The sequence below is a fragment of the Garra rufa genome, chromosome 15 (genome assembly GCF_049309525.1).
Source record: "Garra rufa chromosome 15, GarRuf1.0, whole genome shotgun sequence".
Lineage (NCBI taxonomy): Eukaryota > Metazoa > Chordata > Actinopteri > Cypriniformes > Cyprinidae > Garra > Garra rufa.
In genome coordinates, this window is record NC_133375.1 from 15585398 (window position 1) to 15612494 (window position 27097).

Consider the following 27097-nt stretch of genomic DNA (forward strand, 5'->3'; position numbering starts at 1 on the left):
CTGTAATAATGTTATTTTATTGCAGATTTAGATAACAATCCAGTGCATAATGGTTAAAAAAACGATTTATTTTTCGGCTGTAAGCATTAACAATGCCCTACCATATTGTAACGCATCAAAGCAGTCAATTAGAGCGTTGCATTTCAGCCCCGGCCGACTGGCCGACTTTTTTACACCTCTAGTTGCTGGGCTTCAAGGCCAATTTTCACGTCAAAGTTCAGAGGCGGGCGGACACCGGTTTATCTGTTTTTGGTTTCTCCTTATTTTAATATTTTAGACATCCATAAATTATGGTGAAGAAAAAAATGCCGCGCTGGTGGAAACAACAGGAGACTTCACTTTTGCTTTCACTTTCGAGACCGTTACAGACGGCAGCGCAGCTGGAACAGATCCGCGCTCAAGCACACAATATGCTGAAAATTGCAACAAAGATAAATAAATAGCACTGAATGTGTCGGGCCGTAAAGAGTAAAGCTTATTTAAATTATATATTAATAAACTAGTGTATTCTGAGTCAGCGTAACAAAAATCCTTTTTGGATGCGCCTTTAGAGAGAAATTTTTCTTTACGGATTACATAATGAGAGAGTTTTTGTTTTCTATTTGTTTTATTTCGTTAAGTAATAATGTAAAACTATTTTATACGTTTTGTTAAGTGCACACAAATAAAAGTACGCTACACCCTTTACAGTACCGAATGATGTATTACTCTTACCTTTGTGAGCAAAATTGACAGATCATTTTAAATTGCTTCCACTGAAAAAAATGCACTGGCGCCCATGTCCTGCGTCTTTAGCTTCCACTCTCTGCATAAACTATTGGATATGCGCCTAATACCGCACATTTATATAGGTTTAACGTTTAAACTAACATTGTTTTATACTTGAACTATTTTATATCTATAGATTTTAGGCAAATCATGATGATTTGAGTAGGCAAACTGATCAAACAGACAGTCTACCGCTGGGCGCTGTTCGTTAAAAATAATAAAAATACAATAAAAAAAACAACAACTTATATTTACGAACAAATATGCTCCAAACGTTTTTTCTAAATTAACTTAATTAAAAATAAAACTAAACTAATTATAATCAATTTGCCATTACATACCAAACTTAAGTATTTTGATTTTAAAATCTGGCTCAGGACGCGCGACATCAGTGGTAGACCGGCTCCAGAATTAAATCCCTGAGGCTGCTTTCACATTTATATTTTTGCCCCGCACATTACTTTGATATCACTGTGTTAGTCACTGCTATTTCGAGAACGAATCCAGCATAAATATTCAGATGTAATTCCCTAAACATGGCAGCGTGTATGTGTCCGAAAAAAGACAGTTTCATACAAATTCTGAATGGACTGTAGTCTGGAAAGTGTAGGCTACAATACAAGGTCCCTTTATTAGCATCACTAAAAGCACTGAATTTATAGAGATCTCACAAAATTCCATTATAATAATCAATAAAGCTTTCTAAACTACACAATGAGTCTTGTATTTATCGCGCCATCCCCCCTCCTACCCCCTAATGTCGCCTGTGGGTATAAGTTTAGAGCACCCTCATTAATTTAGGAAGCACCCTCAGTGATTAAGTTCTGGAACCGGGCCTGGCTGTGACCCTCAAGGTACTGAGTTTGACATTCCCGACATAAACAAACTACACCAGTGTATGATTTATTCAGTCAGCAGCATTCTCCTTAAAGGGGTCCTATTATACTCTTTTACAAGTCTTTATTTTGTTTTGGGGGGTGCACTAGAACATGCTCTCATGCTTTGTTAAAAAACGCATTTTTTTTTCACATAATTTACATTATTACAATAGCTTTCTACCCAGGCTGGCACAAATGGCTTGATTAGTTCTGGGTTTGATGAAGGTCCGCCTTTCGAAAAACTAAATGTGTTCTGATTGGTTAGCAGTCCCATTGCGTTTCAATTAGCGAACAGCTTAAATGGCGTTTCCTTCCCAAAGCAGCAAGCTAGATTAAAGTGATTCTTACATTTTAAATATGGATATTTTCTTACAAAAACCCATTGGATCACTAAAGGAGCCTTTTCTGAACTGTGGTTTCAGGAAACACAGAAACTCTTTGAGTTACGTTGAAAACAATAGAACTTGCAACCATAGTTGACCAACAATGCTTTTGAGAAGTGCACATCTGCAGATTTCAGCTCCATCCCTATCAAACACACTTGAACCAGCTAATCAAGGTGTTCAGGAAAATAACAGGCAGGTGTGAAAATAACTGGCAAATATGTTGAAGCATGGTTGGAACTGTGGGCGTGTTTACACAACGCCATTTTCAAATAAAAACAGAAGACTTTTTATGCGTTTTGACCATTCATTTACATGACAGTGGTGTTTTGATGGCCCTATCAGATTCAAAAGATGAATGAATTTCTTTCATTAATTTTATTCATTTTAGTGCCAAAGCAAATAAAATCAAATGTTAAAAAAGTATCTGTTGAAGAGCCTAATGTAAAAGCACATAAGAACCAGTTAATAAATGACATATGTGACCCTGGACCACAAAACTAGCCTTAAAGGTGCAGTGTGTAGATTTTGCGGCATCTAGCGGTGAAGTTTTGAATTGCAACCAACGGCTCTGTCCACCGCTCACCCCCTCCCTTTACAGAAACTACGGCAGCCAACACGTGATTAAGATGTCGTTGTTTCAGACAGCAAAGAATAATGAAGTTTCTTTTAAAACGTAAATTAGGGAATTATATTTACTTGATAATTCAATAAAACGATGTTATTGTGAATATTGCAGTTACTTGTTCACCATTGTGTGAGTGTTTTTTCGCAAGAACAGCAGTGATGAAACGCGATCTGTAGAGCAGTTTGTCCGTTTAGGGCTACAGTAGAAACATAACGGCGGCTTCCATGTGGGGGGACCCGCGGTGTATGTAGATATAAACTGATAATTGTAAGGTAGTAAAAACATAATGGTTAATTAAGTAAGGTCTTTATACACCCCTGAAAACATAGTTATGTATATTATATTGCATTTCTGTATAGAGATAATCTTAAATATTACACACTGCACCTTTAAGTCGCTGGGGTATATTTGTAGCAATAGCCAAAAATACGTTGCATGGGTCAAAATTATTGATTTTTCTTTTATGCCAAAAATCATTAGGAAATTAACTAAAGATCATATTCCATGAAGATTTTTTGTAAAATTCCTACTGTAAATATATCAAAATGTAATTTTTGATTACTAATATGCATTGTTAAGAACCTAATTTGGACAACTTTAAAGGTGATTTTCTCAGTATTTTGATTTTTTTGCACCCTTGGATTCCTGATTTTCAAATAGATGTATCTCGGCCAATATGATGTATACATCTCAGTTGTGTAAAATTTAATCTTATGACTGGTTTTGTGGTCCAGGGTAACATATATCTACCTCTTTGTTATGTGTTGTTGTGTATTTGTGTAGCTGGAAGATGCTCAGGGACCTGTGCTCATGACTACTGTGGCCATGCCTGTGTTCAGCACCAAGAACGAGACTGTGAGTGATGCTAACCTTTGACTTCTATAATGTTAAACAATGGTTATTTAGTCAGTATGAATGTCTGTTGGAAATTGTAATCAAAACTCGTCAAAACTTTTAACCAATAACATATGATTAATCACAACAAATACTCAGGTAATTCATTTTTTGCTTTAATTTAACATCTAACATGCTTATGTTCATTGTTTTTGTAAGAGAAATAAAGGGATTCTTCTTGGAGTAGTTGGCACAGATGTTCCCGTGTCTGAAATACTGAAGGCCATCCCCAAATACAAGGTACACAAACATATTCATTTCATGTTCACTAAAAACCTAAAAAACATTGTGGCATTGGCAGTTCCCCTTCAGGTAACTCGAGCTGCATCGAACGCTTTGGGAACGCCTCCAGCGTGACCGCGTCCTGAATCATGTGTGCAACTATCCAACGAGAGTGTGAGACGTCACGGGCGTCATGACGTCACCGACCGGGAAGCATAAGAACACGTGCGGTGGAGTACAACGCCAGCTTCTGTTGTTTCAGCAAGCGCTCTGTGTCTGTGTGTGATCGCTCTCCGTTAGTACAGCTTTTGTTTTGAGAGTGATGTTTCTTTCTACTAAGAGTGTTAAAAGAAAGCAGCACTACAAGCAGTGTGTCCCTCCGTGCACTCGTTTTATTACGCGTGAGGATACACACAGCTTGTGTGTTGCTTGTGTGGGTGCCAACCATGCGGCATCAGCCCTCAAGGGGACTGATTGCCCGCATTGTTTGAGCATGCCACTTCATGTGCTTCGTTCAAGGAAGGCTCTCTTTGAGAAGGGAGTCTTCACCAGCGCTCCTCGCGGGTCTGGTCCCGCTTCCGCCGAGGTGGGGCGGCGATTGCACTCATGGGGTTCGCAATTAGATCTAGCAGAGAGAATGGAGACGGGCGAGTCCCTATCTCTTTCCTCTCCTGCTAGATCTGCTGCTTTCTCTTTGGGATCGGAAGCCCGCTCTGCGGTTTCTTCCCCCCAAAGAGAGGGCTCGGCACTTCTCTTCTCTTCCTCTGAGTAGGTTGATGTGGAGGGTGTCGATGAGGAAGCACCGCACCCCCAGTCCCCCCAGTATGAGGAGCTGTTGGAGGTGGTTTCTCGCGCTGTGTCTGCTCTAAGCCTAGACTGGCCGGCTGAGAAACGGGCTGAATCGCGGAGAAATATGCTTGATGAGCGTTTTCTGCGATCTCGACCGTCACCTCCCCGCAGAAGCCTTCCATTTTTCCCTGACCTCCAAACTGAGGTGTCGAGGTCATGGGGAAATCCTTTTTCGGCGCGTCTCTACAGCCCATCTGCCGCTCATTATTCACACGTTGCGGGGCTGTCAGAGCGCGCTTATGGGGAAATGCCTCGGGTGGAACAGACGCTTGCGGGCTATCTGTCCCCCGATACTGCATCTTCCCTGAAGGCTCCAACCCTTCCCTCTAAACCTCTCAGAACTACTTCCGCACTGATGGGGAAGGGTTATGCGGCAGCAGGTCAGGCTGGTGCGTGTCTGCACACCATGGCGGTGTTGCAGGCGTACCAAGCCGACCTGCTGAAACAGCTGGACGAGGGCGATGGAGTTCAGCCCGAAGATCTAGCTGAGCTCAGGAGAACCGCTGACCTGTCTCTACGCGCCACCAAGGAGACCACCCGCTCCATTGGGCGTTCTATGGCAGCCCTGGTGGCTGCAGAGAGACACTTGTGGTTGACCCTGTCTAACATTAAAGAGAAGGACAGGGTCTTCCTCCTGGACGCCCCGCTTGTGCCTTCGGGTCTGTTCGGCGATGCCGTGAGCGCTGTCGTCGACAGACATCAGGAGGTGCAATGTCAAGCGGCAGCGTTCCAGAGGTTTCTTCCTCGCCGTCCTCCAGCTAGCTCCTCACTCCGGAAGGCACAGGAACAGAGCGTTCTCTCCCGTCTCCCCCCTTCGGGTAGGAAGCGGAAGCCCCAGTGACGCTCTAAGCCAAGCTCTTCAAAGCCCCAGACTGACATTAGGGAAGTCTTGAGGACCAAGAAGAGCTCGGCCAAGAAGCCCTGACGGTCAAGGCCCAGGGCTAATGAGGACAGTCCCCTCTAGGGAAGAGCGGCCAACACCTCAGTATACGGTGCCCGTCTCTCCTCAGTGTCTTCAGGGGGCCACCAGCGAGCATATCTTTCAGTCACCGCCTGATCTTGTAGTGGTGCTAGGAGGCTCACGACCTCCTCAGAGGTCCTTCGAACAGCTTGTTGGGTTATTCAGTCCCCAGTTTCGGGACCCCCGGCTAGCCGTTCCTTTAAATCTAGTGGTCAGTCTCGAGAGGCTGATTCCCCTAGTAGACTTTCTGGCAGCGTGGAAACTTCTGCCAAATGTCTGTCAGTGGGTCCTGCACACTGTAGAAAAAGGTTACCGCATTCAGTTCGGTTTACCTCCACCCCCCTTCAGCGGGGTCTTTCCCATCGTGGTGGGTCCCGAGCAGGCTCTGGTCATGGAACAGGAAGTAAAAACTCTCCTGGGGAAGGAGGCCATTGAGGTGGTCCCTCAGTCCTGGTTCTACAGCCGGTACTTCATTGTTCCAAAGAAGGATGGAGGGCTGAGGCCTATTCTAGACCTACGCGTTCTAAATCGCTCGATCATGCACCTCAAATTCAAAATGCTGACGGTGAAACAGGTGGTCTCACACATCAGGTCCGAGGACTGGTTTGTGACTATAGATCTCAAAGATGCCTACTTTCACGTCTCCATCCTTCCCCAACACAAGAAGTTCCCGAGGTTTGCTTTCAGGGGCGAAGCATACCAATATCGGGTTCTTCCCTTCGGCCTTACACTCTCAACCCGCACTTTTACGAAGTGTGTGGATGCAGCTCTGGCTCCTATGTGACTCCAGGGCATCCGCATACTCAACTATATCGACGATTAGCTGATTTTGTCCCAATCAGAACAGATGGCGGTTTAACATCGAGATGTTGTTCTGTCACATATGAACGTGCTGGGGTTAAGACTAAATGCCAAGAAAAGTGTGCTTTCTCTATTACAGAGAACCACTTATCTCAGTGTGGTGTGGGATTCGACCACGATGCGGGCACATCTGTCTTCCGCTCATGTCAGTTCAATTTGCACCCAGGTCGCGAGAGTGAAAGAGGGCCGGGCACTCACTGTAAAGCAGTTTCAGAAACTGCTGGGTCTGATGGCAGCTGCGTCCAACGTAATTCCTTTTGGCCTGCTGTACATGAGACCCTTACAGTGGTGGCTCAAAGCCAAGGGGTTCTCCCAGAGGGGAATCCAACTCCGCATGATCAAGGACATGCAAAGAGGCTTTCGTGCCTTAGACATGTGGAGGAAACCTTGGTTCTTGACTCAGGGCCCAGTGCTGGGAGCTCCTTGTCGCCGAGTCACGCTGGCGACCGATGCATCCCTCAGTGGTTGGGGAGCGGTCATGAGTGGCCGCTCAGCCCGCGGTCTGTGGAGGGACCACCATCTCACTTGGCACATCAATTGCCTGGAGATGATGGCCGTGTTTCAGTCTCTGAAGCACTTTCTCCTAGACCTAAGAGATCACCATGTGCTGTTGCGCACCGACAACACAGCGGTGGTCTCTTACAACCACCAAGGAGGTCTGCGCTCGCGCCCCTTATACAAATTGGTGCACCAGATCCTTGTGTGGGCCCAAGGGAAACTCCTCTCACTGAGAGCAGTGCACATCCCTGGGCACTTCAATTTGGGAGCAGACATCCTGTCGAGGCAGGGGCTGAGCCCGGGGAATGGATGCTTCACCCCGAGATGGTGAAGCAGATCTGGAGAATTTTTGGCCAGGCTCAGGTGGACCTCTTCGCGACTCAGCAGAATGCGCAATGCCCCTCTGGTTCTCTCTTCATCATCCAGCTTCTTTGGGACTGGATGCTATGGTACAGACGTGGCTGAGGCTACGTCTGTACCCATTTCCCCCGATTGCTCAGCTCCCGGGAGTTCTGGCGAGAGTGCACTGGGACGGGGCCCAGCTTCTTCTAGTAGCCCCGTGTTGGCCGGGTCGAGTCTGGTTCCCGGATCTAATATCCTTTCTAGACGGCTCTCCCTGTGAGATTCCCGTCAGACCAGACCTTCTCTCACAGGCAGGGGGAGAGATTCTCCACCCTTGCCCAGAGCGATGGAAGTTATGGGTGTGGCCCCTGAGGGGGCACAATTCGTAGCTTTGGGTCTCTCAACTGAGGATGTAGAGACCATCCTCCAATCCAGAGCTCCGTCTACGAGGAAACTGTATGCCATCACGGTAGCCTATGAGTCCCCTGGTCTCCCCTCACCATTGGGAATCAGAGCTCATTCTACCAGAAGTGTCTCTTCTTCTAAAGCCCTACTTCCGGGCCTCTCGGTTGCCAACATCTGTGATGCGGCGGGCTGTTCTATGCCCCTAACGTTTACCAAGTATTATGGCCTGGACCTCAGAGCCTCTCCAGGCTCCTTTGTCCTTTCGTCTTTACCGACTAGGACTTCCTAGAGACACCACCCCCCCCCCCCCTTGCCTTGTTTCGGGCATTTACCTAGCCCTACTTTCGGGCCTTCCCTAGCCCTACTGTCGGGCCTTTTTATCGAGCCTCTCATGGTTCCTTCGTCCCCTTGCTCACAGGCAGGGACATTCCTCAGTATGGCAGCATGGGCATTCTCGTTCCCAAAGCGTTCAACGCAGCTCGAGTTACCTGAAGGGGAACGTCTCGGGTTACATATGTAACCCTAGTTCCCTGAAGGGAACGAGACGCTGTGTCTCTAAGCCATACTTTGGCATCCCTGCAGCGCTTGCTGTCTCCAGAAGCTGGCGTTGTACTCCACTGCACGTGTTCTTATGCTTCCCGGTCGGTGATGTCATGATGCCTGTGACATCTCACACTCTCGTTGGATATTTGCACACATGATTCAGAACGCGGTCACGCTGGAGGCATTCCCAAAGCGTTCGACGCAGCGTCTTGTTCCCTTCAGGGAACTAGGGTTACATACGTAACCCGAGACGTTTTCCTTTCTGAATCAAATCTACCATCTTTCCTATTTAAATTATTATTAGGCTTCAGTTATATCATAGAAATGAAACATGAAACCCACCCCATTCACACACACATGCATATTTGAGTGTCTGTGATGGTCAGTAATGAGCATAGTAAATGTGTTAAGGTGCTATAGCTTATTGAGCTGTTCACATTTAACATAAAAGTACTTCTTGAGCCAAGTAAGAAAAATCCATCTCCCATAGTTTCAGTCCTATGGCTGCTGATCAACTTTAAGCTTGAGGCTGTGGAGAGTGAGCAGACAATTTAGTTTTCACTCTCACTTTCTGAAACATGAGCAATGTAATTCTCAGGTGAAGTTCACACATAAGGAGTTGTGTTCAATCCGGAAGTTCACAATCTTCAGCCTGCATAAGTGTCTGTTTACTGTTGCTTCAGGCACTAATATGTTTGACAGTGGGCAGGCTGGCACTTACTGTATCAGGAGGATCTTCCCTTGCACGATTATTCAAGGAGTATAGACATGCAATTGATTTGGCACTTTAGCATGCAGTTCATTCAAGAATGTTGTGCAAGTTTTCTGCAACAATGGCGTAACCATAGTTCCCTTCCGGGAACTCAACACTGCGTCCTGAAACGCTATGGGGAACGCCATTGGCGAGCCGCACTCTGAGTCATAGTCCAACAACCAATAGAATGACGGGAGTGACGTCACAGGCGCGGTGACGTCAGCGACCAGGAAGTATAAAAGCACGTGCGTTTGAAGCCGGCGTCAGCTTTTGTCATTCAGCGAGAGCGCTCTATGTCGATTGTCTGTCTCTCTCATACTGCTGTTTTTTCGTGCCAGTTTGCACAACTTTTATTTGAGCAGTATGCCTAAGGGGGGAAAGAGATCTTTTAAGAAAGAAAGGAAAGCGGTTGAGCAGCCACATAGAAAGTGTGTCCCTCCCTGCCAACGTTTCATTGTTGGTGGGGATACACATGATCTATGTGTGGTCTGCTTGGGAGCGGAGCACGCTAGGTCAGCTCTTGAGGGGGCTGACTGCCCGCAGTGCGAGTGGATGCCGCTGCAGTTGCTCCGTTCCCGGAAAGCCTTCTTCGAGGAGGGGGCTTTCACCAGCGTTCCCCGCGGGTCTGGCCCCGCTTCCGTTGAGGCGGAGCGGCAGCTGCACTCGTGGGGTTCGCAGCTCGATCTACTAGAGGGAGTTGAGACGGGTGATCCCCTATCTCTCTCCTCACCTAGTGGTTCGATTGACCTCCTCTTGGATGAGGAAGCCCGCGCTGCGGTTCCTTCCCTCCAAAAGGAGGAGTCAACGCTTCATTTGTCTTCCTCTGAGGAGGTTGACATTGAAAGCGTTGGCGACCCACAACCGCCCCCCCCCCCCGTTCACCCCAGTATGAGGAGCTAGTGGAGGTGCTGACAAATGCGGTGGCCAAGCTCAACATCAGTTGGCCACCCGCACAAGAGAATGAACCACAGGGAAGCAGGCTTGATGAGCGCTTCCTGCGGGCTAAATCAGCACCTCCCGAACGGAGCCTTCCATTTTTCCCCGATCTCCATAAAGAGATCGAGAGATCATGGGAAAAGCCGTATTCCTCACGCCTTTTCTCCCCCTACTCTGATTACTACGGTAATGTGGGGGGGATGGAGGTGTACGGCTATAAGGCGATGCCCCAGGTCGAGCAGACACTAGCGAGCTATCTGTCTCCCGGCCTGGCATCGTCTTTGAAGGCTCCGTCCTTGCCCACCAGGCCGCTAAAAATTACATCTGGCTTGATGGGCAAGGCATACACGGCGGCAGGTCAGGCTGGTGCATGTCTACACACCATGTCTGTTCTTCAGGCATACCAGGCTGACATGCTGAAGGAGTTCAGCGATGGCGAGGAAGTGAGCGTAACAGAGATGCGCAGGACTGCAGACCTAGCGCTCCGCGCCACCGGTCTATGGCAGCTCTGGTGGCCGCGGAGAGGCATCTCTGGTTGACCCTGTCCGACATGAAAGAGAAGGACAGGGTCACGCTCCTGGACGCCCCCCTGCATCCCACCGGCCTCTTTGGTGACTCTGTTGACACAGCTGTCAACAGGCACCAGGAGGCCCGCAAGCAGGCAGCGGCGTTCCAGAGATACCTTCCTCGCCGCGTTTACTCCTCTGGGGCTGCTGGACGGGAGCAGCCCCAGCCGTGCTCTAGCTCCTCATACAGGGAGACACAGAAAAGGAGTGTTGCTACCCGTACCCCTCCGGCAAGACCTAGAGGGCGGGCTCAGCAACACTCCAAGCCGGGGTCCTCTAAGACGAGGCCGGACCTGAGGGTCGTCCTCCAGTCTAAGAGGGCCTCGGCTAAACGGCCCTGATGGTCGTGGCCCAGGGCCAATGAGGGCAGCCCCTCTCGAGGAGTTAGGTGCCCCACCGCCATTTACGGTGGCCACCTCTCCTCGGGGCCCTCAGGAGATTCGTCAGCTAACCCTGCCAGTGTTACAGGGCGCGGCAATCTCCCGCGAACATCATCCTCCGGTCTCTCCGCCCGGAAACGTAGCGGAACCAGAGAGTTCGCCACCCCACGGGGTCCTTAGAGCGCGCACTTCAGGTGCATCCTGCCAGTTCGCTGTTACAGGTCACCGAGTTAGCTCCTCAAGTAAATCCAGAAACCAGTCTCGAGAGGCTGGTTCCCTTAGTAGAATTTCTGGCAGCGTGGAAACTACTGCCAAATGTTTCTACATGGGTCCTGCACACTGTAGAGAAAGGTTATTGCATTCAATTCGGCGCCAAGCCGCCACCTTTCAGCGGGGTATTTCCTACTCTTGTAAGCCCCGAGCAGGGTCTGGTAATGGAACAGGAAGTAAAAACTCTCCTGAGGAAGGAGGCCATCGAGGTGGTCCCTCCTCAACACAGAGAATCCGGGTTCTACAGCCGGTACTTCATTGTTCCCAAGAAGGATGGGGGGCTGCGGCCCATTCTAGATCTCAGACAGCTAAACCTCTCAGTCAGAAAACTGAAGTTCAAAATGTTGACTGTCAGACATGTCGTGTCTCAAATCAGGTCCGAGGACTGGTTTGTCACGATAGATCTAAAAGACGCATACTTTCACGTCTCCATCCTTCCTCAACACAGGAAGTTTCTCAGGTTCGCTTTCAGGGGCGAAGCTTACCAATACAGAGTTCTTCCGTTCGGCCTAGCGCTCTCACCCCGAACTTTCACGAAGTGTGTGGATGCTGCTCTGGCTCCTCTGCGACTCCAGGGCATCCGCATACTCAACTACATAGATGACTGGCTCATCCTACCCAGCCCAGAACAGTTAGCGGCTCAACATCGAGATGTTGTTCTTGCTCATATGAAAAAGCTGGGGTTGAGGCTCAACGCCAAGAAAAGTGTGCTTTCTCCATTACAGAGAACCACTTATCTAGGTGTAGTTTGGGATTCGACCACGATGCAGGCACGAATGTCACCTGCTCGGATCGAGTCGATCCTTACTGCAGCAAATGCGGTCAAGCTAGGCTTGCTACTCACTGTCAAACAGTTCCAAGTACTGTTAGGTCTTATGGCAGCTGCATCCAACGTGATACCTTTTGATCTGCTGCACATGAGGCCGCTACAGTGGTGGCTCAAAACCAAAGGGTTTTCCCCGAGAGGGAACCCATTCCGCAAGATCAAGGTCACGCGGCGCTGCCTACGTGCCTTAGTCATGTGGAAGAAGCCCTGGTTCCTATCTCAAGGCACAGTGCTGGGAGCTCCTTGCCGCCACGTCACGCTAGCGACAGATGCATCCCTCACCCGGTGGGGAGCGGTCATGAGTGGCCGCTCGGCCCGCGGCCTATGGAACGACCACCATCTTTCCTGGCACATAAACTGCCTAGAGATGCTGGCTGTATTCCGGGCTCTGAAGCATATCCTCCCAGACCTAAGAAACCGTCACGTGCTGGTCCGTACAGACAACACTGCGGTAGTCTATTACATAAACCACCAGGGGGGTCTGCGTTCACGCCCCTTATACAAGCTGGCGTACCAGATCCTCCTGTGGTCTCAAGGAAAGCTTCTCTCATTGAGAGCAGTTCATATTCCTGGACGCCTCAATGTGGGAGCAGACATCCTGTCGAGGCAGGGGCCAAGGCCCGGGGAATGGATGCTTCACCCAGAGGTGGTGAAGCAAATTTGGAGAGTGTTCGGTCAGGCCCAAGTGGACCTCTTTGCGACTCAGGAGACATCGCAATGTCCCCTTTGGTACTCTCTATTTCCCCCAGCTCCTCTTGGACTGGATGCCATGGTACAGACGTGGTCGAGGCTTCGTCTGTACGCCTTTCCCCCGATCGCTCTGCTCCCGGGAGTTCTGGAAAGAGTACGCCGGTGCGGTGTACGGCTGTTACTAGTAGCCCCGTACTGGCCAGCCCGAGTCTGGTTCTCGGACATAATCGCCCTCCTCGACGGCTCTCCATGGGAGATTCCTGTCAGGAGGAACCTTCTCTCCCAGGCTGGGGGCGCAATTTGCCACCCCCACCCAGAGAGGTGGAAGTTATGGGTGTGGCCCCTGAGGGGGCACAACTCATAGAAGCTGGTCTCCCAACAGAGGTTGTCGAGACCATCCTTCAATCCAGAGCTCCCTCTACGAGGAAACTTTATGGCCTAAAGTGGAACTTGTTTGCTTCATGGTGTCATGAACGCCGATTAGACCCAGTTCACTGCCCGGTCGGTACAGTGCTGGAGTTCCTGCAAACTCGTCTTTCCGCAGGGTTAGCTCACTCCACCTTGAAGGTGTACGTGGCGGCTATATCGGCTTACCACGCCCTTCATGGTGGCCTTTCAGTGGGCAGAAACCCCCTGGTCTCACGTTTCCTCCGCGGTGCACTCGGGCTGAGGCCTCGTGTGAAACCGAGAGTCCCCACGTGGGACTTAGCTGTGGTGTTGGAAGCGCTATGTAAGCCTCCCTTCGAGCCCTTAGAGGAGGTCTCCGATCGGATGCTTACCTCAAAGACAGCACTGCTGCTTGCACTGACCTCACTTAAGAGAGTCGGGGACCTGCAGGCCCTTTCGGTGGCCCCTTCTTACATTGACTTTGCCCCTGGGTTGGCCAAAGCATTCCTTTACCCAAGAGCTGGGTATGCCCTTAAGGTCCCGTCATCAACACCACAGCTAATCACGCTTCAAGCATTTTATCCTCCTCCATTCGTGGAGCACGACCATAGGAAGTATAACCTAATGTGTCCAGTAAGAGCACTAGACACATACGTCCACAGAGCTGCCCTGTGGCGTAACTCAGAGCAACTCTTCGTTTGTTACGGCCCCCCTAAGAGGGAGTGCCCGGCTTCGAAGCCCACTATCAGTAAATGGATCGTTGATGCCATTTCAACTGCCTATGAGTCCTCTGGTCTCCCATCTCCGTTGGGAGTCAAGGCTCACTCAACTCGAGGCGTTTCTGCCTCTAAAGCTCTGATGGCAGGTGTCCCTATCCAGGACATCTGCAGTGCGGCGGGTTGGTCCTCACCTTTAACGTTCGTCAGGTTTTACGAACTTGACCTCAGAGCCACTCCTGGCTCGTTCGTCCTCTCGCCCTAGCAAAGGCTAGGCCCAGAGGTCAAAATAAGGCGCATTCCTTCTATCAAGGAAAAGATGTTTTACCCCTGGCAATTTCCCCAGACAAAGGCGTATTACTCGTGTCCTGGCACCTATAACTACCAGGCACACCTCACCCCTCAGTGTTCTGGCTGCGTCCTGACTGAGGTGGATTGCTTACTCCTCCTGGTCTGGCAGTTCCCCAGACAGGAGATGTATTCCTACCCTCTTGGCCTGGCAGTCTCCCAGGCAAGTGGTGTGTTATCTCTCCTTGTGTGCCTGAGGGCCGAGGTTCATATATCCCTCTTGTCTGATGGTTGGTCACAGACAGAGATGTATTACCACTCGCATCCTGGCAATTTCCCCAGGCGGAGCCATTTCAGTGTCCTGGCAGGTTCACCAGGCACTACTTGAGTCCCTCTTGTTCTGGGTGCTCCCAGACGAAGGACTACTACCTTCTCCTCGTGTGCCCGAGGGCCGAGGTTCATATATCCATCTTGTCTGATGGTTGGTCACAGACAGAGATGTATTACCACTCGCGTCCTGGCAAATTCCCCAGGCGGAGCCATTCCAGTGTCCTGGCAAGTTCACCAGGCACTACTTGTGTCCCTCTTGTTCTGGCCTTCCCCAGACAAAGGACTGCTACTTTCCCCTCGTGTGCCTGAGGGCCCGAGGTGGATATATATATATATATATATCCCTCTTGTCTGGTGGTTATCACAGACAGAGATGTATTACCACTCGCGTCCTGGCAATTTCCCCAGGCGGAGCCATTCCAGTGTCCTGGCAGGTTCACCAGGCACTACTTGAGTCCCTCTTGTTCTGGGTGCTCCCAGACGAAGGACTACTACCTTCTCCTCGTGTGCCCGAGGGCCGAGGTACATTTATATCCCTCTTGTCTGGTGGGTACCACAGACAGAGATGTATTACCACTCACGTCCTGGCAATTTCCCCAGGCGGAGGTCTGTTCCTGTGTTCTGGCAAGATTCACCAGACATAACTCTTTCCACCCTTGTCCTAGCAGACACTAGGCAGGGCTTTGTAATTATGGGGGCGTTGATATCTCGTTCCCCATAGCGTTTCAGGACGCAGTGTTGAGTTCCCGGAAGGGAACGTCTCAGGTTACGTATATAACCCTGGTTCCCTGAGGGAACGAGACACTGCGTCTCGGACCATAATTCCCGCATCCCTGCGGCGCTCGCTTCATTCCTATGAGCTGACGCCGGCTTCAAACGCACGTGCTTTTATACTTCCAGGTCGCTGAATTCACCGCGCCTGTGACGTCACTCCTGTCATTCTATTGGTTGTTGGACTATGACTCAGAGTGCGGCTCGCCAATGGCGTTCCCCATAGCGTTTCAGGACGCAGTGTCTCGTTCCCTCAGGGAACCAGGGTTACATACGTAACCTGAGACGTCCTGTACACTTCACATATTTTTGAAAATCTTTTGATAAGTGATGAGTGACTATTAAATAATGCAACACACATCTCCCAGAAATCCTGTAGAGTTCAACCAATGCAAATCTTATCAATTCAGGTTTTTCCTTTTGGCCTGGCCATATCTCAGTATCAATACTTTAGAGGCTAGGTTTGGGAAAACCTTAGAAGAATTTTGTTCTTTTTGCTAATTCTTCTTGCAGCATATTTTATTTCTGAGGGTGGATCTAAACTCATGCATGATGCAGGCATGACTGTCTATATTCCTGTCATGTCTGTTTTGCAGACTTCTGGCTTTCATGGCAGTGGCCTCACCAGTGGAAATGGGCCTGCTTCATATGTTATTGGTTATTGTGGCACATTTCACTTATGTTGCAGGTCAAGTTTGTGTCAGTAAAGACAGTGCAGATATTTGGGAAATCTAGGAGCATATCTTTTCTCATGACACAGGATGATACCCAGGCAATGGAGGTTGTAACCTAAAAATGTGGTTCTGAGGACCGTGGAAAAGCCAGTAAAATGGGAGACCTCTGAAGGGCCGGCACAATGGGAAGGCCTTGGGGAGTCAGTAGAGCATTAGACCTCTGGACAGAGATGGATACCACCAAAGTGTAGACAACAGAGATGATGACCATGGTGGAGCTAGAGGAGATGGAGAATAGGGAACTTATGAAACCTGAAGACAGTGCACATGGGCTGTAAAAATGAGATTGACTGTGTCTAACAAATATTATATATATTTTTTGGTTAGAAGTTTTGAAGGTTTTCAGCTTCAGGCACATCTCTCCTAACACACTCACTAAACTGGACGTATCATCTTGTTTTGTTATTCAATATGTCCTGTTGTCTGGAGTGTCTTAAGTGCATGGAACACGTCAGAAATAGAACTAGGCCTCTGTGTGTACTACGGGATCCAGCAATATCCAGCGGGGTCAGCGCCATTGGTTATAATGGGCTGTATCTGCAATGCAGCATGCACTGTATTTCAAGCAAGGTTCATGTTTATAGCCATAACCTTGGGGGTATGACACACAGAGCACATCCAGATTATCGTTTAATAATTGTTTACAAGAAGGGCTTTCTCTTTCTTTCTTTCTTTCTTTCTTTCTTTCTTTCTTTCTTTCTTTCTTTCTTTCTTTCTTTCTTTACAGCCCATAGCCACATACAAGGACGATATTGTTTTATGTGATATCATATGTCATGGAAAATCTAAGCCCTGGGCAACACTCAAATCATTGCCTAGCACACTGCACAAACAGACATGGAAAACATAAACTAATCAGTGCAACCACGTGCAATACTAGAATAAATGTAGGTTAGCAATGACACATTTTCAGGTGGTGCAAGTCAAAATATATTATTCATTCTGATAATGTGACACAATAATTCTGATGGGAACAGCCTCAACACACTAGTCAATGGCAGGTGGTATTAGGGAGAGGAACACTTTCACACTGTGTCCTAACCAGATTTAATAATGATACACAACAAGCGACAGAGGATTCTATTTTTCAAATGGTTTCTAATTCTGCAACGTTGCAGCTAACAGCTTAGGTACTGATTGTGTTTCACATTAGATAAAATAGTTTGAGTTTCAATATCATTTTGTGATATGACTTCAAGATCAACAATTTACAGATAATTTACTCACCGCTTTGCCATCCAAGATGGTTATGTCTTTCTTTCTTTATTCATAAAGAAATTATGTTTCTTAAAGAAAACATTTCAGAAATTATCTATATTATTAATTCCATATAGTGGACTTCAATGGTGCCCCCGAGTTTGAACTTCCAAAATGCAGTTTAAAGGCAGCTTCAAAGGGCTCTAAACGATCCCAGCCGAGGAAGAAGGGTCTTGTCTAGCGATACGATCAGTGATTTTTTTTTAAACAAATTAACTATTTATATACTTTTTAACCTCAAATGCTTGTCTCGTCTCTGCGTTGCACATGCATAGTCTGTGTAATCCGGGTCAGTTCAGTTAGAGTATAAAACTCTTGCTTTCTTCTTCAACTTCCAAATCTCCCGACATCGCTGTTTTACCTTTTTTTTTTTTTTTTTTTTTTTGTAAAGGGCATTTCTTTCATGGCACAATTGAAGTCCATTATATGGATAAAAATCCTGAAATGTTTTCCTCAATAAACATAATTTCATATCGACTGAAGAAAGAAGGACATAAACATCTTGGATGACAAGGGGGTGAGTAAGTTATCTGTAAATTTTTGTTCTGAAAGTGAACTACTCCTTTAATGAAAAAGAAAATGAATAATTGTCCTAAAATATCCAAACCATGAATTTTATGTAAATGATGTAAAGTGTATTCTATGACAACATTGTAGCAATCACTCAGTATGTATTTTGAATATTTTTTATAAATTTGATAACGTATTTATACATTTTGTTGTAAATGTAAGCAAAATCTCAAGGAAAGTCAGTTCACATAGCAATATTTGCAAAACCTCCAGGCAGCTATTTTCCGACCTGTTAGACTAATACTCCTGTATTTTTTAATAGGAAAAGGCAGGACTTGCATTAATAGAGCTGCCCTGGATACACCATATTGTGCAGTTTCTGGCAATCACAGCAATACATGTGCAACATCTTGGTATGCGCACAGTCTCTGTGCTTGCAGAGAGACAGACAGCCCACACATTCTTCTGATTGGCTGTGATTTTTGATAGATTTTTTTGGGTATTGTAGATATGTTGCATCTGGTGCGGACAGATAAATTGCTTGAATCCTATCACATCACAATTGGATAGAACATTGTGTCATTCTTGAGAGAGTGTGATTGCACTAAAATCGTTGAGTGCTCAACACAAGATGAGTGCTCAACATTTTTGGTCTAGTTTAATGTAAATATTAAATGTGTACATTTGTTAAATGTTAATTTTGTAAACTTGTATTATCAGTCTAGATTATAGATAGCTGAAGAAGCACTAATAGAGAAACTCATGGGGTCTGTGTAAGGCTGGTGACTCCCGCAGCCTCACACTTTGAAAATGTGACTGCTGCAAATCTGATTTTGATTGCTGCTTCTGGTGTGTGTGTCTGTTCACAGCTGGGAATCCATGGTTATGCCTTTGCCATCACCAATAATGGATACATACTCACCCATCCAGACTTGCAGCCTCTGGTAATGTATCGCTTGTGATGATAATAGCAAAGAAGCAGTCCTCCAGCACATGCTGAGGCTGATGGGAGAATCCATCTCATTAGAATCATTGTGCTGTGAGACGACAGCTGCATACAGCCTCTGATCAACTGTAATGAGTGTTTGACAGATGATGAGATGGGGACACACTCTACTTACATCAACAGGCATAATAATCAAAACCTTTTGTCATGATCTTGCTGCTGTGTGAACTGTGTCAATAAACAAAGCTGTGAAATAATCAAAAAGGGAAAGTACTTAGGATAAACAGGATGTGTGTAAAAGGGCAATGAAAATGGTCAACACGCTCACAAGTTTTTATATATCTCTACATCCTCGGCTTGAATCTCAGCAAGCCATTGATGAAAATCTAGGTGATATTTCATCTCATCAAAGTCAAACTGAAGGAGGATTTTTTTAGAGCCATTAAAGTTCATAACAATTAAGCATGTGGTCATTTCACTGCGAGACACTGCAGGTGAATAAGGTAAAAAAAAAAACTAATAGTTATCACCTTACTTACCCAGTTAATTGATTACATTGACAATTGCAAACATTTTTTGTATTGCACGTTTTCTAAAATGTCAGGTTTAAATACACAAATGTCTATAAATGCTGCATACAAAAATCTGCATACATTTCTAGTATACATTTTTTTACAGAGGGGATTTTGGGTATCTCATCTTGTTACTCCATAATTCAGAATACACTTAGAACAGACAGAAATCAATGCATTTTGGGGGACTAAAATGTTGTATAAATTCAAGCAAATTATATATGATCAAATCCCTCTGTCAAAACCTTCAGGATATAGACAGGAATAAAAATTTATAATTTGGTGTGTGTAAGTGCTACTGAAGTGGAGGTTTATGGATCAGTGTAAGAGAAAAAAAAAATAATTTTGAGAAAATGGCCTTTAAAAATATGGATTGTAATTGAAATCGTCTCGGGTTACGTATGTAACCCTGGTTCCCTGAGGGAACGAGACACTGCGTCATCAACGCTTTGGGGAATGCCATTGGCGAGCCCGCCTCTGAATCAGTCTGTAGCCAATAGAACGACGGGAGTGACGTCACCGGCGCGGTGACGTCAGCGACCAGGAAGTATATAAGCACGTGCGTTTCAAACCGGCTTCAGCTTCCAGGAATGAAGCAATGCGCGGCAGGAATGCGGGAATTATGGTCAGAGACGCAGTGTTTAGTTCCCTCAGGGAACCAGGGTTACATACGTAACCCGAGACGTTCCCTTCCGGGAACTCAACACTGCGTCATCAACGCTTTGGGGAACGAATACCAACTACCCATAATTCCAAGTTCCTGCCCAGTGGTGTTTGTCTGGGAAAGGAAAAGGAAAGCGTTGCTTCTGGTGGATCAGGCCAGGAAGAGCTCTCTGCCTGGGGTTTCCAGGGCGAGAGAGAATATCCCTCTGTCTGGGGGACCAGCCCAGAGCGAGAGGGCAGTGCCAGAAGATACTTACCTGTGGGGCACTGATGGTTCTCCGCCTGGGAAACTGCCAGGACGCGAGAAGTATTACACCTCTGTCCGGAAAAATGCCAGAGCAAGAGGGAGATGGTATATACCTCGGCCCTCGGGCTCACGAGGAAGGCAGAGCTCCGCCTGGGAAACTGCCAGGACGCGAGCAGAATCACATCTCTGCCTGGGACGCGCCCAGCGAAGAGGAAGAATGTTGTGTACCTCGGCCCTCAGGCACACGAGGAAATAGTCCAAACTCCGTCTGGGGAACAGCCAGCACGAGAGGGACTGGATTGGCTCCGCCTGGAAACTGTCAGGACGTGAGTGGGATTACATCTCTGCCTGGGAAACTCCCAGCGAAGAGGGATCTGATCCGCCTCGGCCCTCGGGCACACGAGGAAAAGAGTCCACCTCTGTCTGGGGACCAGCCAGACGTAGAGGGACAAGAGGTGTCTGGGGGTACCAGAACACCAGGTTGCTTCGCCTGGGAAACTGCCAGGACCCAAGCGGTATTACATCTCTGCCTGGGACGTACCCAGCGAAGAGGGATAAACCTCGGCCCTCGGGCTCACGAGATTTTGGTCATACGCCCCAGTCTGGTCACCAGCCAGAGAGGGGGTTCTCCTCGGCCCTCGAGCGCACGAGGAGGAAGGTGGTCCTTTGTCGGGGCGTACCCGGATCAAGAGAGACTCAAGTAGTGCCTGGAAACTTCTGGCCAGGACACTGGAATGGCTCCGCCTGGAAACTGCCAGGACGCGAGTGGAATTACATCTCTGCCTGGGACGCGCCCAGCGAAGAGGGATATGTAAAGCACCTCGGCCCTCGGGCTCAAGAGGTGGAGGCTTCTGTCTGGTGACCAGCCAGATCAAGAGGAAGGAGTCGTCCTCGGCCCTTGGGCACACGAGGAGACAATAGTCCTTTGTCGGGGTGCACCCGGACAAGAGGGACACAAATAGTGCCTGGAAGCTCTGGCCAGGACACTGAAAGGGGCTCCGCCTGGAAAACTGCCAAGACACGAGCGAAATTACATCTCTGCCTGGGGAGCACCCAACGGAGAGGGAACATCTACCTCGGCCCTCAGGCTCACGAGGTATATTTTCTGTCAGCTTAGGACAGAGGAGCCTGGAGTGGCTCGTAGGTCTAGCTCGTAGAACCTAACGAAGGTCAAAGGTGTAGACCAACCTGCCGCACTGCAGATGTCCTGAATAGGGACACCTGCCATCAGAGCTTTCGAGGCTGCCATGCCTCGGGTAGAGTGAGCCTTGACGCCCATCGGTGATGGGAGGCCAGAGGACTCATAGGCAGTAGTTATGGCATCTACGATCCATCTACTGATAGTCGGTTTCGTTGCAGGGAGCCCTCTCTTAGGGGGACCGTAGCAGACCAACAGTTGCTCTGACTTCCGCCACAGGGCAGCTCTGTGGACGTATGTGTCCAGTGCTCGCACTGGACACATACAGTTATACTTCCGATGGTCACTCTCCACGAATGGAGGAGGGTAAAAGGCCTGCAGGGTGACTGGCTGTGGTACTGCTGTCGGTACCTTCGGGACGTACCCGGGTCTAGGGTAGAGAAATGCTTTGGCCAACCCAGGCGCAAAGTCAATATATGAAAGGGGCCACTGAAAGGGCCTGAAGGTCTCCTACTCTCCTCAGAGAAGTAAGAGCCAACAGCAGCGCCGTCTTAATGGTAAGGAAGCGATCTGAAATCTCCTCTAAGGGCTCGAAAGGAGGCCTGCAGAGGGCTTCAAGTACCACAGCGAGATCCCACGTGGGGATTTTAGGGTTCACCCGAGGCCTCAACCTGAGTGCACCGCGAAGGAACCGTATGACCAGGGGGTTCTTACCCACTGACAGGCCACCAAGAGGGGCGTGGAAGGCCGATAAAGCCGCCACGTACACCCTCAGGGTGGAGTGGGCTAACCAGAAGTGAGACTCCAGGAACTCCAGCACTGTACCAACCGGGCAGTGAACTGGGTCAGCGTGTCGCTCTCTACACCATGAAGTGAAAAGTTTCCACTTTAGGCCATAAGGTTTCCTTGTAGATGGAGCTCTAGAGTGAAGGATGGTCTCAGCAACCTCGGTTGAGAGACCCTCACTTATGAGATGCGCCCCCTCAGGGGCCACACCCATAGTTTCCACTTCTCTGGGTGGGGGTGGCAGATTGCGCCACCAGCCTGAGAAAGGAGATCCCTCCTGATCGGAATCTCCCACGGAGAGCCGTCTAGGAGGGCTATGATGTCCGAGAACCATACTCGGGTCGGCCAGTATGGGGCTACTAATAGTAGACTGACTCCGTACCGGCGTACTCTTTCTAGAACTCCCGGGAGCAGAGCGAACGGGGGAAAGGCGTACAGATGGAGCCTCGGCCACATCTGTACCATGCCGTCCAGCCCAAGTGGAGCTGGAGGCACTAGAGAGTACCAGAGGGGACACTGCGATGTCTCTTGAGTCGCAAAGAGGTCCACCTGAGCCTGGCCAAACACTCTCCATATCTGCTTCACCACCTGTGGGTGAAGCATCCATTCCCCGGGCCTTGCTTGCCCCTGCCTCGACAGGACGTTTGCCCCCACGTTGAGATACCCAGGAATGTGAACTGCACTCAGTGAGAGGAGTTTCCCCTGGGACCACAGGAGGATATGGGACGCCAGCTTGAACAAGGGGCGTGACCGCACACCTCCCTGGTGGTTGATATAATAAACCACTGCTGTGTTGTCGGTGCGGACCAACACATGGCGGATTCTCAGGTCTGGGAGGAAATGCCTCAGGGCCTTGAAAACCGCCAGCATCTCCAGGCAATTTATGTGCCACGAGAGGTGCTGACTGGTCCACAGGCCGGAGGCCGAGCGGCCACTCATGACCGCTCCCCACCCGGAGAGGGAGGCATCTGTCGCTAGTGTGACGCGGCGACACGGAGCTCCCAGAATCGGGCCCTGAGATAGAAACCAAGGTTTCTTCCACATGTTTAAGGCACGAAGGCATCGCCGCGTGACCTTGATCTTGCGGAAAGGATTTCCCCTCGGGGAAAAACCCTTGGTCTTGAGCCACCACTGTAGCAGCCTCATGTGCAGCAGGCCAAAAGGTATCACGTTGGCTGCTGCTGCCATAAGACCTAACAGTACTTGGAACTGTTTGACAGTGAGTGACAGGCCTAGCTTGACCGCATTTACTGCAGTAAGGATCGACTCGATCTGAGCAGGAGACAACCGTGCCTGCATCGTGGTCGAATCCCATACGACACCTAGATAAGTGGTTCTCTGTAATGGAGACAGCACACTCTTCTTGGTGTTGAGTCTCAACCCCAAATCTTTCATGTGAGCGAGAACAACATCTCGATGTTGAACCGCTAACTGTTCTGAGCTGGCTAAAATCAGCCAGTCGTCTATGTAGTTGAGTATACGGATGCCCTGGAGTCGCAGAGGAGCCAGAGCAGCATCCATACACTTTGTAAAAGTTCGGGGTGAGAGTGCTAGACCGAAAGGAAGAACTCTGTATTGGTAAGCTTTGCCCCTGAAAGCGAACCTGAGAAACTTCCTGTGCTGAGGAAGGATGGAGACGTGAAAGTATGCATCTTTGAGATCTATCGTGACAAACCAGTCCTCGGACCTGATTTGAGACACGACCTGCTTGACAGTTAACATACTGAACTTCAGTTTTCTGACTGAGCGGTTCAGTTGTCTGAGATCTAAGATGGGCCGCAGCCCTCCATCCTTCTTGGGAACAATGAAGTACCGGCTGTAGAACCCGGATTCTCTGTGCTGAGGAGGGACCACCTCGATGGCCTCCTTCCTCAGAAGAGAATCTACTTCTTGTTCCATTACCAGAACCTGCTCGGGGCCAACCACAGTAGGAAACACCCCGTTGAAAGGCGGCGCCGGAGCGCCGAACTGGATTTGATACCCTCTTTCTACAGTACGCAGGACCCATGGAGACACATTCGGCAGTAGTTTCCACGCTGCCAGAAAGTGTACTAAGGGAACCAGCCTCTCGAGGCTGGTTTCTGGTAAACTTTGAGGAATTAATTCGGTGGCCTGTAACAGCTGACTGGCAGGCGACACCTGAATTAACTGCTCTGAGGACCCCCGTGGGGGTGACAAACTTACTGGGTCCGCTACGTTGCCGGGCGGGACCACCAGCAGAGGTTTGCGGGAGACTGTCGCACCCTGAAGCACTGGCAGGGTTAGCTGACTGGTCTCCTGAGGGCCCCGAGGAGAAACGGGCACCATATAATGTGGTGAACCCCACTTTTCCCCGAGAGGGGCTGCCCTCAACGGCCCTGAGCCACAGCAGTCAGGGCCGTTTAGCCGAGGACCTCTTTGTCTGAAGCACGACCCTCAGTTCGGGCCTAGTCTTAGAAGCCCCCGACTTGGAGCGCTGCTTACCCCGCCCCCTTGATCTGTCAGGAGGGGTGCGGGTAGCAACGCTCGCTTTTTGCGCCTCGCGGCGTGAGGAGCTGGTACGCGGCTGGGGCTGCTCCCGTCCAGCAGCCCCAGAGGAAAAGACATGGCGAGGGAGGTATTGCTGAAAAGCTGCCGCTTGTCTGCGGGCCTCCTGGTCCTTTAGCAGGTCGGCTTGGTATGCTTACAACACTGACATAGTGTGCAGACATGACCCAGCCTGACCTGCTGCCGCGTACCCCTTGCCCAACAAGCTAGAAGTTAGTTTAAGTGGCTTGGTGGGCAAGGTCGGAGCCTTCAGAGATGATGCCGCTGCAGGAGACAGATAGCTCGCAAGCGTCTGTTCAACTGCCGGCATCATCTTGTACCCGTGCTCCTCGACCCCTTCCACGTTACCGTAGTAACCGGAGGAGGGGGTGAAAACACGGGCCGAGAATGGTTTTTCCCATGATCTCGACAGCTCACTGTGGAGATCAGGGAAAAATGGAAGGCTCCGCCCTGGAGGTGGCTTGCGTGTCCGCAGAAAGCGCTCATCTAATTTGCTTTCTAGCGGCTCATGTGGTTGCTCGCCGGGCCAGCTGATGTTAAGTCTGGCCACCGCACGAGTTACCACCTCCAGGAGCTCCTCAAACTGGGGGGATTTCACAGGCGGTTGTGCTTGGAGATCGACACTCTCTACATCAACCTCCTCGGAGGAAGATAAGAGGAGTGCCGATGCCTCCTCCCGGGGGGAAGAAACCGCAGTGCGGGCTTCCGCATCCAGGAGGAGGTCAACCGATCCGCTAGGTGAGGAAGGAGATAGGGGATCACCCGTCTCCATTCCCTCTAGCAGATCGAGCTGCGAACCCCACGAGTGCAGCTGCCGCTCCGCCTCGGCGGAAGCGGGGCCAGACCCGCGAGGAACGCTGGTGAAGGCTCCCTCCTCGAAGCGAGCCCTCCGGGAACGAAGCACCGGCAGTGGAAGACGCTCACACTGCAGACAGCCAGCCCCCTCAAGGGCTGACTGAGCATGCTCCGCTCCCAAGCAGAAAACACATATCCTGTGTGTGTCCCCACCAACGATGAATCGCTGGCAGGGAGGAACACACATTCTGTGTGACTGCTGAACCGCCTTTACAAAGTCAAACTTTCTACCCCTTTTGGCTGACATTGCTCAACAAAAGCTGTGCAAACTGGCACAAAAAACAGCAATGAAAGACCAGACAGACCAACATAGAGCGCTTTGCTGAATGACAAAAGCTGAAGCCGGTTTGAAACGCACGTGCTTATATACTTCCTGGTCGCTGATGTCACCGCGCCGGTGACGTCACTCCCGTCGTTCTATTGGCTACAGACTGATTCAGAGGCGGGCTCGCCAATGGCATTCCCCAAAGCGTTGATGACGCAGTGTTGAGTTCCCGGAAGGGAACTATTGACACAAATAGATGAGTGCTAAAAGAAACACTTAACAGTGTCTTTTGGATGTTTTCTTTCCGCTAACCTGAAAAACCACTTTATTAAACACCAAAAAGCCCAAAATCTCAAACTGAACAGGTGCATGAAAAAAAGTGTTTTTGCCTGCAGTGTCTCCCGTTAAGGCATTCAAACTACACAATTCAACAGACGAGCCCACTCTTTTATTATCTACCACTTTAAAAGATAAACTTCTGGACCACTCCTTCAGTTTCATTCTGCCACTGGAGGGCAGTCTATATCTTTCTTACACACTGATGCACAGAAATCTTCTTTAAAAAAAAAGCATCAGTGACACCAAAAGGAGTAACAGACTAGTGATGAGAGCATATTATTATAATGATAATAGTGTTTATTATAGCATCACTGTAATGCACATCTTGTTTGTCCATGTTAATTAATGGTTCTATGGCTTGTGTTTCCAGTATGAAGAAGGGAAAAAGAGGAGAAAACCCAGCTACAGCAGTGTGGATCTGTCTGAGGTGGAGTGGGAAGACAAGGAGGATGAGGTAAAATTGTGTTTTGTACAGTTAAAAATGTTTAAATGAAAGTTCAGGTGTAAACGTGTCTACTAAAACATTTTAATCATAACACAGGGATATATAGATACTTATATGTGACCCTGGACCACAAAACCAGTCTTAAGTCGCTGGGGTTTTCTCAGTATTTTGATTTTTTGCACCCTTAGATTTCGGATTTTCAAATAGATGTATCTCGGCCAAATATTGTCCTATCCTAACAAACCATACATCAATAGAAAGCTTATTTATTTATATATATGATGTATATACCTCAGTTTTGAAAAATTTAACCTTATGACTGGTTTTGTGGTCCAGGGTCACATATATATATATATATATATATATATATATATATATATATATATATATATATATTAGGGGTGGGAATAGAATTATTTTTTTTAATCTAGATTAATCTAGATTAAATCTTGGAATTAATGTAGATTAATCTAGATTAAAATGGCTAATTTTAATTTTGCTGACGGCATTTTCAGAATATGTGTGCTACCCAAATAATGACTAAAAGTAAGTCTTCGAGAACGGGCCAGGTGGCGCATTAGACCAGGCGCTCATCTCCTGTTTCCAAAATGCATCACAAACTGCTTGACATTTGCATTTACAAAATAATTACCTATACAAACTTGTGT

General features: G+C 48.6%; 1 protein-coding gene across 1 annotated transcript in view; it reads left to right on the forward strand.

Annotated features, from left to right (window-relative positions):
• The window catches only part of cacna2d3a (calcium channel, voltage-dependent, alpha 2/delta subunit 3a), a 290790-nt gene that overhangs the window by 134694 nt on the left and 128999 nt on the right, over window positions 1–27097 (forward strand). Inside the window, exons 14-17 of the mRNA XM_073818644.1 lie at window positions 3441–3512; window positions 3711–3791; window positions 18517–18591; window positions 26355–26438. Coding sequence (XP_073674745.1) covers window positions 3441–3512; window positions 3711–3791; window positions 18517–18591; window positions 26355–26438 — 312 coding nt within the window. The remainder of the gene's footprint in view (window positions 1–3440; window positions 3513–3710; window positions 3792–18516; window positions 18592–26354; window positions 26439–27097) is intronic.